Here is an 18,808-nt window from a genome sequence, read left to right on the forward strand (position 1 = left end):
TAATTAAAAAAAAAAAAAAAAGTAGCTGGTTTGTGAACTTACTCGCAAACAACTGGGTTTTACGGACTCTTAGATATTTGGAGGTCTACAAGGGTTCCTTGGGATCCCCTATTTTCGTTCGCTGCCTCCTTTGTCAGAGTCCAGCTCAAAGGGGAAATGCCCCTCTGGGATCTAACCATCACAGGTGCAAGAAGGAACAAATTTACATAGAAGCAGCCTGGGGAAATTAGTGCCCTAGATGAGTCTTCAGTTTGAGAAACGCTGAGATAACACTTTAAGTACTTGGAAGAGTAATACTAATAATCAGTCGTGGCGAGGTTCCGCCCATTTGACATTCAACCCCCCATGAGTGCGCACAGACAAACCCACTGGCCAGGAGGAGCCAACGCAAGGTCCTGGGCATCTCCGTCCCGGGAAGGTGGGTAATGCCCTTGTCGCTCTGGGCTCCAGGGCGCGCCCCCGCAGCTTGGGTCTGACGCCTCCGGGCCAAGGTGCGCCAGGGGGCGAGGGTGCCAGGCGCGGCCAAATCGCGGCGGTCTGAGTCAGTCGCCCAACTATGCTGCGGAACCAGGGCGGCCGGCTGGGCCGCCCCCGCCGTTGAGCTCCGGCTTCCCCAGCGCGGGTCGCCTGCTCCCCGCCCCCGCGGGCCGAGAGGAAGCGACTGCCTAGGCGAGGCGCGGGAGCACCTGAGCAAGGCGCGGGCGCCGGGCTCGGCGTTTCCGGAGCTGAGCGCGGGTCCGCGGCCCGCGCTCTCCGCGCTCCCCGCCTCCAGGTGCGGCGGCCGCGACGCGCCGGCCCCACTAACAGCGCCGCCCGTGCGGCCGCCGCCAGGCAGCAGAGGCGGCTGCGGACAGCCGGCGGGGACCGGGAAGGAGGAGGCCTGGCGCCTCCGGCAGAGGGGCGAGGACCGAGCGCCCAAGGCTAGGAGAGACGCTGGCCCTGGGCTTCCCAGCGCCGCCTCACCTCGCTTTTAGAACTCCGCGACCCGCGCGCAAGGCGAGTACCCAGGGCCTCGGGAGGGCTGGGCCGGGATGGCCAGCGCCGGGGTGGGAGGACCCTGTCTGGAGGGGTTGGGGCTTTTCGACACTTCACCGGGTAAATTTCCTGAGCGCAGAGTGCTCGGCGCTGGTGTCCGCCCCTTGGATTTCGCGTGTGGGCGTCTGAAAGGAAACCAGAAGCCGGTAAGTGATCCAAGAACTCCACTTCTGGGATTTGACCCGGGAGGGTGACGATCCGGGTAGACAGCTAGACACTCCCTCCATTCCTCTCCCCCATCTCCAAAGAAGAAGAAGCTGTAGTGAGTTTCAGGCACCAAATTATTTACTCGGTAGAGATCATGACTTTGCCTGGGTGTCTGTGCTGCCCTGCACCCTGCTTGTTATCCACGTTAAGACGACTGGCCTGTTAATTAACTTTAATTACGATCATTTGGCCTCCACCTGCCTGAACCCGATACCTTACACGGGAACCTGTATGCAGTGAGTTTACCAGATTGATCTTTCTTGTTTACTTTTGGAGACAGTTCTCTGGGAGAAGTGGTGTCCATCCTATTTAATAAAGTAAGTTTTATTTTCTCTAATTCTGGCTTGTTTTCTTAAACACTTCTCCCACCTTGAGGTGATCTAGAGTTATTTTGATTTGGGGAAAGGGTTCGTGGAATTATATAGCCTTTGATAATCAGAGGAAAATACAAGAAAATAAGCTAGTTTGTGTGGAATAATGACATCTTAGGCTGTTGTAAGATAAGTATCCTGATAGCAAATTCTTTTCTTTTCTTTTCTTTTTTTGTTGCAAGCTTGTCCTTGAAGTAGGCTGTTCAGTAGAATGCAGCCTTCGGTTAAAAAAAAAAAAAAAAAAAAGAAGTGTATTGAAAATAAGCTATTTTTAAAAGTACATTTAATAGGATGTCATTGTTATTACCCATAATAGTATTGTACTTACAAGCTGAGTATTGATTTCCCTGCACTTAAGCACTCTTCACCCCCGCGGGCTCATGGAACTTTGCCCATAAGTAATTGGAAGACGAAGTTATGGGTGTTTTAAAAAGGAAGCTAACTTTTTTAAGGAAAAGAGAGAAATACCTTTAAACTCTTATTGATGACTTCCATACACTTATAGGAGAAATATTGAGAGAAAATGCTCACGACATTCTTTGTCCAACAACGTTTAAAGAAGAAAAAAAAGTGGGTCATGGAACTAGGCTAGGGTTAAGTGCAAATATCTTCCTGGCTTCTTTCCAAACATATTTAACACATACACATTTAAGGTGGTTCCTAACACGAAGAGGGTTTTATATAGATTTGTTAGTACTCAGAGATTTATTTAAATTAAATTATACCTAGAGGGTGACAGAGCTTGTTAAAACTTATTTATATGGATGTGCATGTGTTTGTATTTTTTCCTTCCTCTGTAAACCTGTCAGATTTTATGTGGCTTGTCTGTAAAAGGAGAAGCTGATGGTACATTTAAAAACAAATTCTTGTTTTTCTAATATCACTGCAAGCTCCTTGCAGTGTAAGGCTCATGGGTATGCAATAATACTTATCAGATCCAACTATTCTTGGATACTGTGGGTAAGTATAGAACTCAGATTATAATGAATTACAGTTTTCTGAAGAACTTTTACATTAACGCATTGCAACTATGAGGTTTTTAAAGTCTAGTTAGGATTCTGAGTTATAGACTTCATGGTATATGAGAAGGTTTTTTTTTTGTTGCTGTTGTTTTGTTTTATTACTTTCTAACCTACCTCCCTGCAACTGTGAGAAAGTTTGGTGAAAGTGACTATACAAATGCTAAGTATAAATGATAGTCATTGCTTTAATAGTTTTTTTTAGCACACATTTCCACCTGCTCTCATTTATTTATCGATACATTTCTTGGATACAATCTTTGCACATGCTACGTAGTGAGAATTTTGGGAATTCTTGGTGAAATATTAATTAGGTAGAGAACTTCATAATCTGGGAAATATGTCTTAGCTTTGACCACATATGGTGGATGTGAGATTAGAGGCTATGAGAGGCTGTCTTAATTGTTTCTGCAAAGTTCTGGACCTTGTAATTTATCATATTAGTTATTACTTCTAAGTATTGGCCAGATTAAATATGTAATGGTAGTTAAACCATTTTGCTCACTTGTTTCTGTCTTTAAATGAAACAGTACTCAATGGTATTCTCACGTGATCCCTTCTAGTTAGAAAGTTGTCCTGTGAAATTTTGTTTCAGTTTCTGTTCAGCACAAGCTTACTTATTTACCCATGCTGCAGAGAAAAGAAAGGAGGCCTCATTTGGGTTGAAGTAGTCCTTTTGGGGAGCAGATTTGAGGTTTTTTTTAGAGTTCCTGAGAACTCATGAAGGATGATGGGGCCACTTCTGTATGTATTTAAAACAATGCTAAAATATAAAACCATGTGGAAATTAAGGTCATAAAATTGGATTTTTCTCACTATTAAAATTTAAGTGCTTTTTTGGAATATATCAAATTCTTTGCAAAAAGTTTTTTTTTGTGGTGTTTTTGGTATTCTTTATTGGCACTTACTCAGTAGTAATGAACTGATTGTCATATACATGCCATTTTCCTTTTCTTATAGTCATGTCTAATTTACCCTTTTAGATTGTAAACTATTGGAGGGAAGACTGTATCTTCACTTTCTTTTTAGCCCTTAGCACTGTTGTCAAATCAGATAGTAGATGCTGTTACCTTGAATGCCAAATATCTCCCTGACTTATCTTGGAGTGAGTAGTGTTGCTTAATATATATTGAATGAATACATGTAAAAAAAAAAAAAAATGGACCAGTAAGGTAGGAGACGTTTTCTGAAATACCCTGTTTTTGTAAGAAAAAGAAACTTTGACAGTTGCTAAACCAATAGGAATAAACCCTCAAACTCAGTTGGAAAAGAGGTCAGGGTACTATTTATAAATGCAAAGAGAGGAAACACTCACAGTAGGCTATTCTGAAACATCTGGTTGTTTGTCTAAAAATATGACATACATTCAGAGAAATGGTGGAGTATACATTTATACAAAAGTTTTACAATTCTGCTTTTGTAGAAACTCTGGAAGAATAAATCATCCTCTGATATCCCAAGAATTACGGTTCTACCTTAGGGATCTCTCCATTAGAATTTAAAAAAAAATTCTCAAATCCTAGTGAATTAACTTAAAATCTGGATGGACAGCTTGAAAGACAAAAGACTTACAGAAGTTAAGGAGATTATCAGGCATTTAACTTTTGTGATATTATCCAGAACACCTAAACCTAGGTATCTCCTATGCTACTGATACGTTCTTTTACTAAGTCAAGGAATTAGCACTTGTGCTTTTCACTGGATGGAAATTAATATTAAGTTTTAGTTTTTTTTATTGTGTTTTTCAGATTGCACTATAAGTAAAATAATTAAAACACAGCTTAGAAAATCCTTACTCCTTGATCCAAGCTACAAAATGATTTTGCCTAGAGCCTACCTATTTTCAGCTAAAATCTCCATTATTCTCCATCCAGAAGACACTAATTAAATGCTTGTTGCTTACCAGGCGCTGTTCTAAGATCTTAATGCATATGGGCTCATTTCATCCTCAAAATAGCCCTGTGAGGTAGGTGCTATTACTTTCCCTGCTTACAAATGACAACAGTGAGGCTCAGGAAAAGAGAGGAATTCTCCCAAGGCCTCGCAGGTAGCACATGACAGAGCTGGAATCCCTGGTAAATCACTGTGCTTTGTGTCCCAGGTGTTAAGTCTTCAGGTGAAATTGTCATAATTCTTACAACTCTAACTACATCTATACATTACTACATTAATAAAACTATGTTAACTGCCATGTTAGGTGCATTGTGGATTTATTAGAAGAATGATTTACAGTGATAATTTAAAGGAATGTAATATTACTACGCAGACAGAAGAATTCCATTCAAACCGAGTGCAATAGAGTGGTATGAATATGATTAAAGGCAATATTGTATACAATGGGTAAATTAATAATAGCCAACATTTATGGTGCAGTTGTAACTCATGTCAGATAGTCTTATATATCTTAAATATTTGACTTGTTTAATTCTAACAGAAATACTACACGATATGGGGTATATTACCCTTGTTTTATAAATGAGAAAAACAAGCTTCAGGAAGTTAAATAACTTAATCAAGATACATAGTTAAAAAGTGGGGAAGCCTGGATTGGAATTCCGGCATTGTGCTATCTATACTTACTGCCTGGGCGGAACTAATAAGGGATTGAGGAGGGATGGGATAGGCAGGGAAGCCTCATGAGTGTGGTGTTACCATACTTGGAAGACTTGAATTGGCTCCCAAACAAGAGTAAAAAAGTCCAGGGATGTACAGGGATTTCAGTTTGAATAAGAGTTGAGACGCTGGCCCAAATCTTCTAGTCTGTCTTCTGATCTCCTTTTTTACTGGGTAAAAAGAACACATACTATAAAATTTACCATCTTAATCATTTTTAGTATATAGTTCAGTAACGCTAAGTATATTTACATTGCTGAGAAACAGATCTCCAGGCCATTTCCAGTTGGTAGAACTGAAACTCTATGCTTGTTAAACAACTCCTTACCTCTCTTCCCCCCTCTGGTAGCCACAGTTCTACTTTCTATGAATTTGACTATGGTGGATACCTAATGTAAGTGGAATCATATATTTGTCTATTTTATGACTGGTTTTTCACTTAGCATAATGACCCTCGGGGTTCATCTATATTGTAGCATATGACAGTATTTCACTCCTTTTTAAGGCTTTTTAGTATTTCATTTTGTGTATATACTACACTTTCTTTATCCATTCATCCATTCATAGACATCTGGGTTGCTTCCACTCCTTATCTACTTTTACACTGCATTTAATATTAAACCTTTAAGACCATAGTCAGGTATCTTTTTTAAATTAATACTTTCTTCTTCTTCTTTTTTCTTCTTCTTTCTTCTGCTTCTTTTTTTCTTTTTTTCTTGAGACAGCATCTTGCTCTGTCCCTGTAGTGGCATGATATTGGCTCACTGCAACCTCTGCCCCCTGGGTTCAAGCGATTCTCGTGCCTCAGCCTCCTAAGTAGCTGGGATTACAGGCGTGTTCCACCATGCCCAGCTAATTTTTGTGTTTTTAGTAGAGATGGGATTTTACCATGTTGGCCAGGCTGGTCTCAAACTCCTGACCTCAGGTAATCCGCCCGTCTGGGCCTCCCAAAGTGTGCTGGGATTACAGGCGTGAGCCACCATGCCTGGCCTTAATACTTTATTTTCTTCTCAAGCAGATTTGTATTTGTATTTGTTTATTTTACCGTGACCATTGACTTCATGTGGGCAGTGAATACTTATTTTGGTCATATTTGGTTATTTGATTTTGGCTTCATATTGTTGCACTCTATCAATTGTACTATGGTCCTGTGTTAGCTGTCTTTCTGCGGTGATAGATGCAAAATAAATTTTAATAGACGAAATTCTACATTGCTTTATATAGCAATTACAAAGATGTTCTCCCTTAATTTGTCATTGGCTGTCAACTCTCAGGCAATTAAATGTAAATGAATGTAGGCTTCCAGGTTTAGCCACGTACATGGACACATATCAAACTTAAATGGTGTATACAACTTGAATTTGCAAGATATGGTATATTTAAACAGCATTTCCCTAGTGTGAATATAAGCGCTTCTGAATAGCTAGACAAAGGAGAGGGAGACTATTAAGTCTTTGCTACCTCTTTACTATTAAATCAACTTTATATCTACTATGAGGCATTACAGTTTACAGCACAGGTTGTGGAGTCTGACTCTCAGAAACACGTAGTGTTTCCACTGTTTACCTATTGCATGACATTCAGCATGGGATTTTCCTCCCTGCAGCTGTGAGGAGTAAATGAGATCCTACACAAATGGTTTGCAAATACTCCGCAACTATTGGCTATTATTATTAGCAATGCAATTCTGAAGGAGAACGAAAGAAGATGAATGTGTTTTGTTGGATGGGAAAGGAGTAGTGATTGAGGTAGAGAACAGGGGCAGAGGAGGTAAGAGCCTGTGAGTGACCTCAATTAAAAGAGATGACCACATTGAGGGAACTGGGCTTCCTGTAAGGGGTTTAATGGGGCTGGTGTTGCCACACCAAGGTAGGTGAATGGATGGCAGAGGAGACAGATGCCAAATGACCCATTTTATACTTTTTCTGGGGGCTAAGCACTCAGAATAGAAAAATAAGTTAGTAGGCCTGACCTTTATCCTTTTGCAGTCTGCTCTATACTGTGGGATAGAGGAAGGAATGCAACCATAAGCATATTTTCTCTAAAATACTTCCTCATCTACATGGTTCTGGGGAAGAGTCAGATTGAACATGTCTTTGTCAGTACTTGGAGTGATTATCTTGATAGTAGTTCGCTCAGTGTGCAAATAACACAATACCTATTTCTGTATTTTGTGCTGAAGCAAAGGCGGTGTATTGGTCCATTTGTATTGCTATAAAGGAATACCTGAGACTGGGTAATTTATAAAGAAAACAGATTTATTTGGCTCACAGTTCTGTAGGCTGCACAGGTATGGAACTGGCATCCACTCAGCTTATGGTGAGGCCTCAGGAAGCTTACAATCATAGTGGAAGGCAAAGGGGAAACTAACATATCGGATACCAGGAAGGAACAAGAGAAGGAGGAGGTGCCAGGCTCTTTTGAACAAGTAGATCTTGTATGAACTCATAGAAAACTCACTCATTACCATAAAGACCACACAAACCATTCATCAGGGATCTACCCCCATGACCTCCCACTGAGAGGTCCCCTCCTACTAGACCTACTTCTAGCATCAGAGGTCACATTTCCACGTGAAATTTGGAGCGGACAAACCATATCAGATGGACTTCTAGAAGACCTGTACCCTCAACTAGTTAGTTCAGCGTGCTGTCCATATGGAGACTTCCAATTTTCCAAGGAATTAGTGATTTCTCCACAATAAGTTTATTAGCAAATAATAATTTGTTATTTGATTTTGGCTTCATATTGTTGCATTATATCAGCTGTACTGTAGTCCTGCATGAGCTGTCTTTCTACAATGACAGATACAACAATAAATTTTGATGAACTCAATTCCATATTACCACTGCTGTATATAGCAATTACAAAGATGTTCTTCCTTAATTTGTCATTGCCTCTTAACTCTTAGACAGTTAAATGTAAATATATGTAGACTTCTAGGTTTAGCCACATACATGGACATTCATCAAACTGAAGTGGTGTATTACAGGGACACTTGAAGGCAGGGACACTTTTCTCTTTTATCATCTATAGTGTTGGGTACCGTATTGGGAACTGATTAATTATAGAGAATTGAAGGAGTAAAAATCATACTTGAATTTTTTACCTGGGTACTATCGCAGAATGTCATAGTCACTTTTTCTGTCTACTGGCGTCATTTAGTCATTAAGACCAGTAAAAGCATTTTCTCAGGTATCTCTGAATCTAGTCAAGGGATATAGTTCCAATCCATTGGGAACCTCTGCTCTGGAATACAACCAGCTCTCATTGTTATCGGGATCTATAAGACTTGTATTGAAAATGTTGAAAAGTTTCATTATTCATTTAGCAGCCCAATTTGTAAATCTATATTGATCCTCTGACTACTATTAAGCCCATTTTCTCACAAAGTTTCTAACTTTGCTAAGAATGTGTTTCTGATTTTTCATTGATATGCTCCCTTTTTGTTTTAATGGATTGATCATATGACTGATACGATTGTACTATGCTGTTTTCCATCCTGTCACATATAGTCAGGCAAAGGGGATTCTAGAAGTTGTCTGATGACATCATGGTTTAATGAAGTAACCCTTGGTTTTCAGTTTTTTGCTTTCCTTGTTCAACTAGAAGATTGATGACAAAGCTCCACTAGTAATGGGTAGTGGGGAGGGAGTTTGGAAGGGGCTTACTGTAGTGGCTTTCCTTATTCAAGACATTAGGAGGGGGAAGCCTGTCCAACCTATTTATTATTATTATTATTATTATTATTATTATTTGAGACAGGGTCTGGCTGTGTTGCCCAGACTGGAGATCAGTGGTGCAATCTCAGCTCACTGAAACCTCCTCCTCCTGAGCTCAAGCCATCCTCCCACCTCAGCCTTCTGAGTAGTTGAGACTACAGGTGTGCACCACCACACGCAGCTAATGTTTATATATTTTGGTTAGAGACAGTTTCGCCGTGTCACCCAGACTGTTCTGGAAATCCTGGGCTCAAGCAATCCACCCACCTCTGCCTCCCAAAGTGCTGCAATTACAGGCATGAGCCACCTCACCCAGCCTGGCCCAACCCATGAGTTTTTAGAAGTCCCACAGATGGTTTAGGATGTTTCTCACTGATACCTCCTGCCCCGCCCCTCATACTCAACTCCTGATTTGAGGACCTCTGTTAATGGTTAGATGAATTGGAGAAATCTGTGCTTGAAATCAATCTGCTGCATACTAGCTTGATTAAATAGACAACATTTTAAAACAGTATGCACCTTCCACTCCTCATCACAAAGCAAGAAGTTATTCAGCAGTTATATAGAAAAGTTATTCAGCAAACATTTATTGAGCTGAGCAGTGAACAGTAGACAAGATCCTTGCCTTCTTGGAGCAGTCAACAGATATCAGCAGTAGTAGATGCCATGGAGACAGATAAAGCAAGGATAAGGAATGGTGAGTCACAAGGCATGCTTGTATAGCATAGATTAGGGAGGGACCACCTCTCTGAAGAGGGTGCATTTGAGCAGAGACATACCAAAGTGATGGAGTGACTGGAGACATGGGTGTATGCTGGAGAAGAAGGTTGGAAAGAGACAAGATCAAGAGGTAAGGTCTGAGGAAGGAACAGAAAGGAGGCTGGCTCTGAGGCTGTCAAGTGATGGAGGGGGAAAGTCAGGGAAGATTAAGTTTGGAAGTCATAGGGAGTGATATAGTGTGACTTTTCTTATGACATTAATCATTCTGGCTCCTGTAGTGAGAATCTACTGTGTCGGGGATAGGGGGCCAGGACAGAATCAGGAATATCAGTCTAAGAGGCTATTGCAGTGGTCTAAGAGAGATATGGTGGCTTAGGCTGGAATGTGAGCAGGGGAGATAGATAGTGTTACTGAATTCAGGATATAGTTTAAAGGCATAGCACAGTAAAGTAACAAGGTGCTGTTCATTGAGTGATATGGTAAGCTGGGCATGTAACAAGTGCTCCTGGATGTTACTTCCATTTCATTGCCTTGTGGAATTGGTTCAGGATAGCACGGGGAGATGTACAGCCATGTCTGTAACACCAAATATTTATACATTCTCTAAACATGTACTGCGTATACATGATGCACCATGTTTATAAGCAAGTAATCTGGCGTTCATTGTGCAGCTTATATGGGTTTGTCCTGTTGGCAGAGTTTATTATAATAAAATAATAGTGATAATGGCAACACTTACTTAGAATTTGTAATGTCCAGTTGTTGTTATAAGTGCTGTGTATGTATTAATTCATGTAATTCTCACAGTAACCCTATGAGGTAGGTACTAATATTACTCCCATTATTTTTGACTAAGAAACTAAAGCACAGAGAAGTTAAATACACAAGATAATAAAGCTAGTAAGTGTAGGAATTGGAATTCAACACAAGTTGTCTGGATTCAGAGTCTTGGCATTTATATTACACTATCTGTGGAACAGCAGAGTATAATTAAACACTTGCTATAGTCTGAATGTATGTGTCCTCCATCCCCCACTCCTGATTTTTGTGTTGAAACCTGACTGCTCAAGGGAATGGTATTAAGAGGTGGGGCTTGGGGGAGGTTATTAGGTCATGAGGCCAGAGCTGTCCTGAATGGAATTAGTCTTCTCAGAAGAGAGGCCTGAGGGAGGTGTTTGTTTGCCCCTTGCCCTTCTGTCACGTGAGAACATATAGAAGGCATTATCTGTGATGTCTGCAGGTGCCATGACCTTGGACTTCCCATCCTCCAGAACTCTAAGTAATGCATTTTTGTTGTTTATTAATTATCCAGTCTAAGGTACAGATGTTCCCCAACTTATTATGGTTTGACTTGGGATTTTTCGACTTTATGATGGAGTGAATGTGATATGCATTTGGGAGAAACCACACTTCTCTAGTGATGCTGGGCAGTGGCAGCAAGCCCTGGCTCCCTCTCAGCCGCACGTTTTCAGCTTATAATATTTGCAGTATACAATGGGTTTATTGGGATGTAACTTCATTATAAGTCCAAGAGCATTTGTATTTTGTTAAATCAGTCTGAATGAACTGGGACAACACTCTAAGAAGTAAATAGTGTAGGAATACGGAGAAGAGAATGCATTTCTTATTCACTAGAACTCTTGTGAAGGAAAGTGTTTTAGACCTCAGAGAACAGAAAATTTAACTGTGGGGACACAATGACTATAGTGGTGAAAATAATTACAGTGACGAAGTGAATGTTTACTAAGCATCAGTACATGCTAGGCACTATGCGCGAGTCACTTATGATGAATTATCTCATTTAATCTTCACCAATGCTTGATACTCTGGAGTATTTCCATTTTATGGGAAAGGAAATGGAGACATTGACATAGGCACGGGCCTATATTTACACTGCTAGAAAGTGGAGGAGGTGGAATTTTAATTTAGTCTTACTGCAAACTTGTGTGCAGGATGTTAGGTGGGGGATTTTATCCAAGAGGAGGATAGTGATAAGCTTAGGCTCAGGTGGGCTGGTATAAAGCATGTCTGGGAAGCCTCAAGAACTTAGAACTGTAATTTACCACATTTTTTTCACACATCCCAGTTATAATTGGAGGATATAACAAGTGTAGACTCCTAGGACCCACAGCAGTTGTTGATGTACAGAAGATCCACAGATCAGTACCTGGAGGGTCACTGATCTAGAGTGTGGCATACATGCCATAGACTGCAATTGGAGGTCAAAACATGGAGAGCCTCAATTTCGTATTAAGGAGCTTTCACATACTGAAATTTTATAGTTAGGCATGATTATCTCTGTGTATCTAATGATGTGCTTGGGGCTAGAGCATCTAAGGAAAGAACTGGATCTGTGAACACTCTTGGGTATTCACACAGTTAAAATGTCAGGCAATTTGGAGGACAGAGTTGACATTAACGTGCAGAGAGGATTTTAGGGCTGTGGGAGGGAGCCTTTTTCATAGCATGAAAAGGAAACAGATTCATTAACCATATTCAGCATGTTGAGTGATAGAGATGGTTTTGGGTAAAGCTTTTGGTATATCTTTATTTGATTTGGCCACCTAGGAAGTATATATGTATCTGCCAAAGAAAGGAAAGGGCTGTGTATTAAAACGAAAGTACACACATATATACCAAAAAACGAATACAGTGGGCTTGTCAATCTCTTCTGCCATTTTTATCAGCCTCTCTCACGTCTCTTAAACATGTTCCAAGTGCTTTGCAAAGCTCTAGTATAGAAATTATAAATGTATGTTAAGGAAGGAATGATTCATTCTTTTTTGAGGGGTTGATAAGAAGCCTTCACAGAGGAGGTAATACCTGCCTATTTATAATTTTAAATGGTGCTTAAGAAAGCAGATAGAGTGTATGCAAAAAGGCATGGAGCTGCTAAACAGCTTGTTGCCTCAGGGAAATAATTGACAAGAATGGACTAAAGTGAATGAAGGATGTTGGTAGAATGTTTAAAAGCATTGAATATGAGCTTGTTGTTGATACAGAGGAATTCCTCTCTCATAGGAAATATGAGCATGGTGTCTGACACATAATTGCTGTTTATATCAATAGCACCTGCTATTATTATTGCTAGAGACAAAAATGTGATTTGGCACTATAAGCAATATCAGCATAGACTTTATCTGGTTGAGCATGTGGAGTTACATACCGAATTATGTATTTGATAGTTCATTGACTGATGCATGGAGACTGGGCTGAGAGATTTGTTCAGGGACCGTTGCAATAATCCAGGCAAAAGATGTCATGAGGTTTGGAACCATGACAAAAGCAGTGAGGATGGAGTAAGTGTATTAGTCAGCTCAGCTGCTATGACAAAATACCACAGGCCATGTAGCTTAAACCACATACATTTATTTTCTCACAGCTCTAGAGGTTGAGAAGTCCAAGATCCATTTGCCAGCTGATAAGTTTCCTAGAGTTCCTCTTCCTGGCTTACAGATAGCCGCCTTTTCCCTATGTCCTTACATAGAGGGCTCTGGGACCTGAGGGAAAGAAAACTCTCTGGTGTCTCTTATAAGAAACTAATGCTATCTTATCAAGGTCCCATCCTGATGACCTCATTTAACCTTAATTACCTCCTTGGAGGCCCTGTCTCCAAATACAGTCACAGTAAAGGTTAGGGCTTCAGATATGAATTTTGGGAGGACATAATTCTGTCAGTAGCAAGGAGTAAAATCAGGAGCTCACCTGCTTCCTTGAATGTGGTGGATAATACAAAGGTGGGCTTGGGAATGCAGTCTAGGTTTTAGATTTGGGGTAGGGATGCATCAGGAGGTTTCTTGATGTGCATGTGTATATGTATTTTATTGAAATTGTTTTTCTCCTATTAACGTTTTTGTGGACACTGGTAAGCAAAACTGTGACTTTTTATAATTTATTCTACTTCAGAAGGAAAATGCTTCTAATCTTCTCAAGTTATTGGCCAATTTATCATGTTTATAAATTCTAAAGTGGGTGAATACATTATGTCCACTTATTGTTCCATTGGTAGTAATTATTTCCATCCTGTGATAAGGCTAGTAAAAATAGACGATACATTTGTTACAAAATAATTGTGTAGAATGAAAGTGGCTTATCTGAGAATTGAGTTTGTATGTAGTGTTGAGGTGTAACTTTTCTTTTTTCAAATCTGTCTGTCTGTCTGTCTATCTATCTATCTATCTATCTATCTATCTATCTATCTATCTATCTATCTTTGAGATGGAGTCTCGCTCTGTTGCCAGGCTGGAGTGCAGTGGCGCCATCTCAGCTTACTGCAGTCTCTGCCTCCCAAGTTTGAGCGATTCTCCTGCCTCAGCCTCCCGAGTAGCTGGGATTACAGGCGTGCACCCCCACACCCAGCTAATTTTTGTATTTTTAGTAGAGACAAGGTTTCACCATGTTGGCCAGGATGGTCTTGATCTCCTGACCTCAATTGATCTGCCCACCTCGGCCTCCCAAAGTGCTGGGATTACAGGTGTGAGCCACCGCACCTAGCCGAGGTGTAACTTCTTTGTGTGTGACATTTAAGCATTTTAGGTGTTACTCTGGGATGCCTTATTGACAAAGGGATTTCCTGCCTTTCATCATTTATTTTGTATTTTTATTTCTCTGCTCCTACAGTGTGTCCTAAAGAAGATATATGCTTTCCCTTTTATCCTATACCTGTTTGTTACTGCTTGCTGATATTTTAAAATAGTTGAAGCAGTAGCTTGTGGGCAGTTGGCATGTAGCATATGCAGAGTCCAAGTAGTGCCTTTTGCAGAACTATTTCAAGGGGTTTTTCAGTCCTGCATCAAAACTTGCTCAGGGAAATTTTCCTTGTTTGGGTGTGTCTCATTTTATTACTTCAGTATATATGTGTCATACCTGCTCTGTACTTTTTTATTGACGCACAGTGGACAGAAACTTGCACATATGCATTTTCATAAACTGAACACACCTGTATAATTAGCATCTGGAAAAATGGACTTTTAAAAAAGTTTAATTATGTTGTTTGGGAGAAAAATAATCTTATGAATTTCCTGTGTACATTGGAGGACACATGACCTTTAAACCTTTACGTTGTCCTTTTATATTAGCATATTTTCTGTTATCTAATGTATTTAAGAATTAGCTGATTATTCAGTGTCATATCTTGTATATCACTATTGTTTACATATAATGCTGCCTGCTTTTATGAAATGAAAATTATTGAACTGAGAAATATGTTCTGACTGCTTTTTAAGTATTTGAAAGAAAGTGCAGTGAAAGAGAAAGTTGTTTATATTCAGTTACTGTTAAGAAAATTGCATAAAACTTGAAAGTCAAAAGAACATTCTTTCAGTGCCTTCGTGGGAATATTGTTTAACAAGACCACCTTAGAGATATTTTAATCCCAATTTTAATTCCTGTGCTTGACTTGGCTATTTATTATTTGAGTAGCACATAGACACTGAGAAGTTACCTGTATGCTCATAGATTTTTGTCCAGTAGAAAAGATAACCCCAAATGTTGTGGCTTATTATCCTGTAGGACATTAAACAGTTTTTTATCTAACCTAGCTATCCTAATACTTAAAAAAAAATTTTTTTCTGATGCACTGTGTAAATCTTTTCCACAAATGCTCTTGGATCCAATCTTACTAACTTACTGGTTCCCTCATTTTAAATTAAGAAGTTGAATAAAGCTTTTGATATATGTTTATTCGGTATGTGTGTCAGTGTCATTTTTTTTCATCTTTTTGAAAGTCATAGTTTGATGCTGTCATAGCATTTCTGTCCTGTACCCTCACATACGGAGAAACTGGTTTTCTAGGGCGTGCAAAGCAATGCACAAAGATTCCAAATGCAGAGTGAAAGTTAGTGTCCTAATTTCTGTTGTTTCTTCAGAGAAAGTATATAAAAGTAGATTTTAATAATTAAAATAGCCTAATAAATCATTTTTATTTTTCTTCTAGGCTTAAGCACATAAAGCAGTCACTGTGAAGAAAATAACGTTTTAAGAAACTTTTCTGTCACAATTGATAGAGGAAAAGCCAGCAGAGAAGTGCATCTTCTTGTGTGTGTATCTCATCGTGCCACTTTTTGTAACTCAACTTAGTAATGAAGCCACCATTATGTCCTCAGTCAGTGAAGTAAATGTGGATATAAAAGATTTCCTAATGAGCATTAATTTGGAGCAGTATCTCTTACATTTCCATGAGTCTGGTTTTACTACTGTGAAGGACTGTGCAGTAATAAATGACAGCCTGCTACAGAAAATTGGAATATCACCTACAGGTCACCGTAGGAGGATACTTAAACAGTTACAGATAATCTTGTCAAAAATGCAAGATTTTCCAATATATGCAAATGTTCATAAAACAAAGAAGAATGATAACCCTTCTAAGGATCACAATGTTCCATCTTCTGATCAGAATATCTGCATAGAACTTTCCAGTTCTAGCAGTGTTCAGATGCCTAGCCCACCGCAGTTGGAGACTGTTACAAAAAAACTTGAAGATGATGCAAGTGTGGAAAGAAGCCAGTATCCTCAATCAGATAATAAGCTGTCTCCTCCTAAACGCGACTTCCCCACTGCAGAAGAACCACACCTGAATTTGGGTTCTTTGAATAATTCTTTATTTGGTAGTGAAAATATTAAAATAGAATCTTTGATTACAAAGAAGACTATGGATCACACAATTGAAGAACAACAAACAGAAAAAGTTAAATTGATCTCAGAAAATCTCAATAAGCTCCCTAACGCAGACTCTGAATGCCTTTCTTCTGTTGGCTGTTCAACATCAGAAACGAATTCTAGAAATGGAACAAATGGTTTATTAGACGGATCACCACCATCCCCATTCTTTAAGTTTCAAGGAGAAATGATTGTAAATGACTTGTATGTTCCATCATCACCAATCCTAGCACCTATGAGAAGTCGTAGCAAGTTGGTTTCAAGACCATCTCGATCTTTTCTGCTAAGACATCGGCCTGTACCAGAGATTCCAGGGTCAACAAAAGGAATTTCTGGGAGGTAAGAATCTTTACAATAAGGTCTAAGTATTAAATTTGAGGGAATTTAGTGATTTTTAACAATTATATTTTCAGTGTTCCTTTCTAAATTTGACTATATTCATTTACCTATTCAACCAACATTTTCTTTTAAAAATTTTCCTCCTCCCATTGTACATTATTTCCCAGAGTCTGTTTCCAGTTTATAATGCCTGGGACTCTTTAGTTTTTCCCTATTTAATTGGGGGAACATCCCTTCTCTTAATTCTATCTGGATATTCCTTTCCATACCAATTCCCCACACCTAGTATTGTAGTCTTTCCATTAGTGCAGTTCTCATATTTGAAATGTTGACTCTGTGTCCCCATTAGATGATTTGTTCTTTGACAAAGAACATGTTTTTAATGTTTGTATCTCTGCTGCCTGGCACAATGCTTGGCACCAAGTAATAATTCAACACACATCTATTGAACTTGGTATTTAGTCACTGTGCTCGGTAGAAAGGATGCAAAGAGGAATACGGTGACTTGCAGTCTCGTGTAGAAGTCACATGTAAAAAGATGGTGACAGACAGCTCAGTATGAAGCTAGGCTCACTAGAGACGAGACCACTGGGACCCAAAAGAGGGGCTCTACCAGTGTGGTTCTTCTACTCAGGTGCTAAGTCATTGGTATCCCGAAGTAACAGGAGGATTACCTAAACAGTTTGGGAGGAGGTAATTTGTGGCAAAAGAGGTCATCAGCTTTAGCTTTCAGAATTTGTGAATCTCAAAGTTATACCTAAAATAGTTGTGGTTTTCTCTAGGGTTGGAGTAGGATATTGCTTTTCCGATTAAAAGTTAACACTTGTCTCTCTGCTGAGACACGAGGCTGTTCAAGTTTGACTGTTACTGTAGTGGCACTAAATGTTTTACACACGTCCTGCACAGGCTCCAGGCTGGAGTTTCAGCAGGATTCCTCTTTCCCCCCCATGCCTGCTGTCCCCCCTACTCCCTTTGAATCTGTGGCTGCCTCTGATTCTGTTGGTCTTAGGTACCTTTGGTAATTGCAGTGCAAATAGTATTTGCAAGAGAAAAGGTGGCAATTTAGTGTTTGTGAGAGAAAACATGACCACTTACAAGACTCTGTTAATATAAGTATCTCCTATTAAAGCATAAACCTTTTGATGGCAGAGGCTCTAATTAATTTGTCTTTATCTTGACATCCCTAGTACCAGTAGCAAAGTCTGGTATTTACTAGGAAATCAATGTAGTGTCATGTATTAAACACGTTTATTAAACAACTAGTGTCATCTATTAAACACTAGTTTGGTTTATAATTTTGCAGGGATTATCTAATGTTCACAGTGGCCCTGATAGGGTATCTGTGAACATGGAGTAGGTAATGTTCACCCCATTTTACTTATAAGGTAACTGAGGCTTGGGTTAATTTCTCCAAGATCACATGGGTAGTGAACTAGGATTTCCTACCAGTACATCTGACTCCGGGTCGCACTTCCTTAACCCCTTATTGAGTAAATATTGTTGAAAATGTTGATTGCCTTTATAAGAATTGGATTATTTATTGGGATAGTAAAGGACACTCATTTTGTTTGACACTTTAGCTTTAAAATAGTTTGCTAATTTTGAATAATTAAAAGAAAGTGAATGAAAAATGACAAGTCTTCAGATGGCAGATGCTTTTGACATGCCAGAAGGTTTACTATGTGTACACACGTTAAAGCTGCATCTTTGCCAGGACTGAATCCCTTTGGTAGCTGTCAAGGATCATCTCACATAAGAAGCATTTGATTTAAGTTTCAAACAGACTGTGCTAATTTTCATGAATTTTACAGAGAATCTTGATACTCATTTAGTTGTATAGGGGCAGCAAAATTCCACCTATTTCTTCTTAGGGTCCCAGCTGGGCCTGAGAATTAAATGGATATAAAACAGATTAACGGGAGAAAAGCATACAAGTTTATTTCATACAAGTAATACGAGTTTTACATGGCACAAGAATCCTCATAAAGAGATAAAGACCCGAAGACATTCATTCATACAGCCAACAGACACATGAAAAAATGCTCATCATCACTGGCCATCAGAGAAATGCAAACCAAAACCACAATGAGATACCATCTCACACCAGTTAGAATGGCAATCATTA

The 18,808-nt window shown here is 39.6% G+C and overlaps 1 protein-coding gene across 8 annotated transcripts in view; it reads left to right on the plus strand.

Annotated features, from left to right (window-relative positions):
• The first annotated feature begins 320 nt into the window (after positions 1-320).
• The window catches only part of ARAP2 (ArfGAP with RhoGAP domain, ankyrin repeat and PH domain 2), a 179,812-nt gene continuing 161,324 nt past the window's right edge, over positions 321-18,808 (plus strand). For 2 of the 8 annotated variants that reach the window (XM_050791890.1, XM_050791887.1), the window contains exons 1-2: positions 1,073-1,181; positions 15,623-16,683. In XM_050791890.1, coding sequence (XP_050647847.1) covers positions 15,782-16,683 — 902 coding nt within the window. In that variant the 5' untranslated portion in view covers positions 1,073-1,181; positions 15,623-15,781. The other 6 variants (XM_050791885.1, XM_050791884.1, XM_050791888.1 and 3 more) reach the window with 6 other exon arrangements.

Source organism: Macaca thibetana, chromosome 5 (assembly GCF_024542745.1).
Source record: "Macaca thibetana thibetana isolate TM-01 chromosome 5, ASM2454274v1, whole genome shotgun sequence".
In the NCBI taxonomy this organism is placed as follows: domain Eukaryota; kingdom Metazoa; phylum Chordata; class Mammalia; order Primates; family Cercopithecidae; genus Macaca; species Macaca thibetana.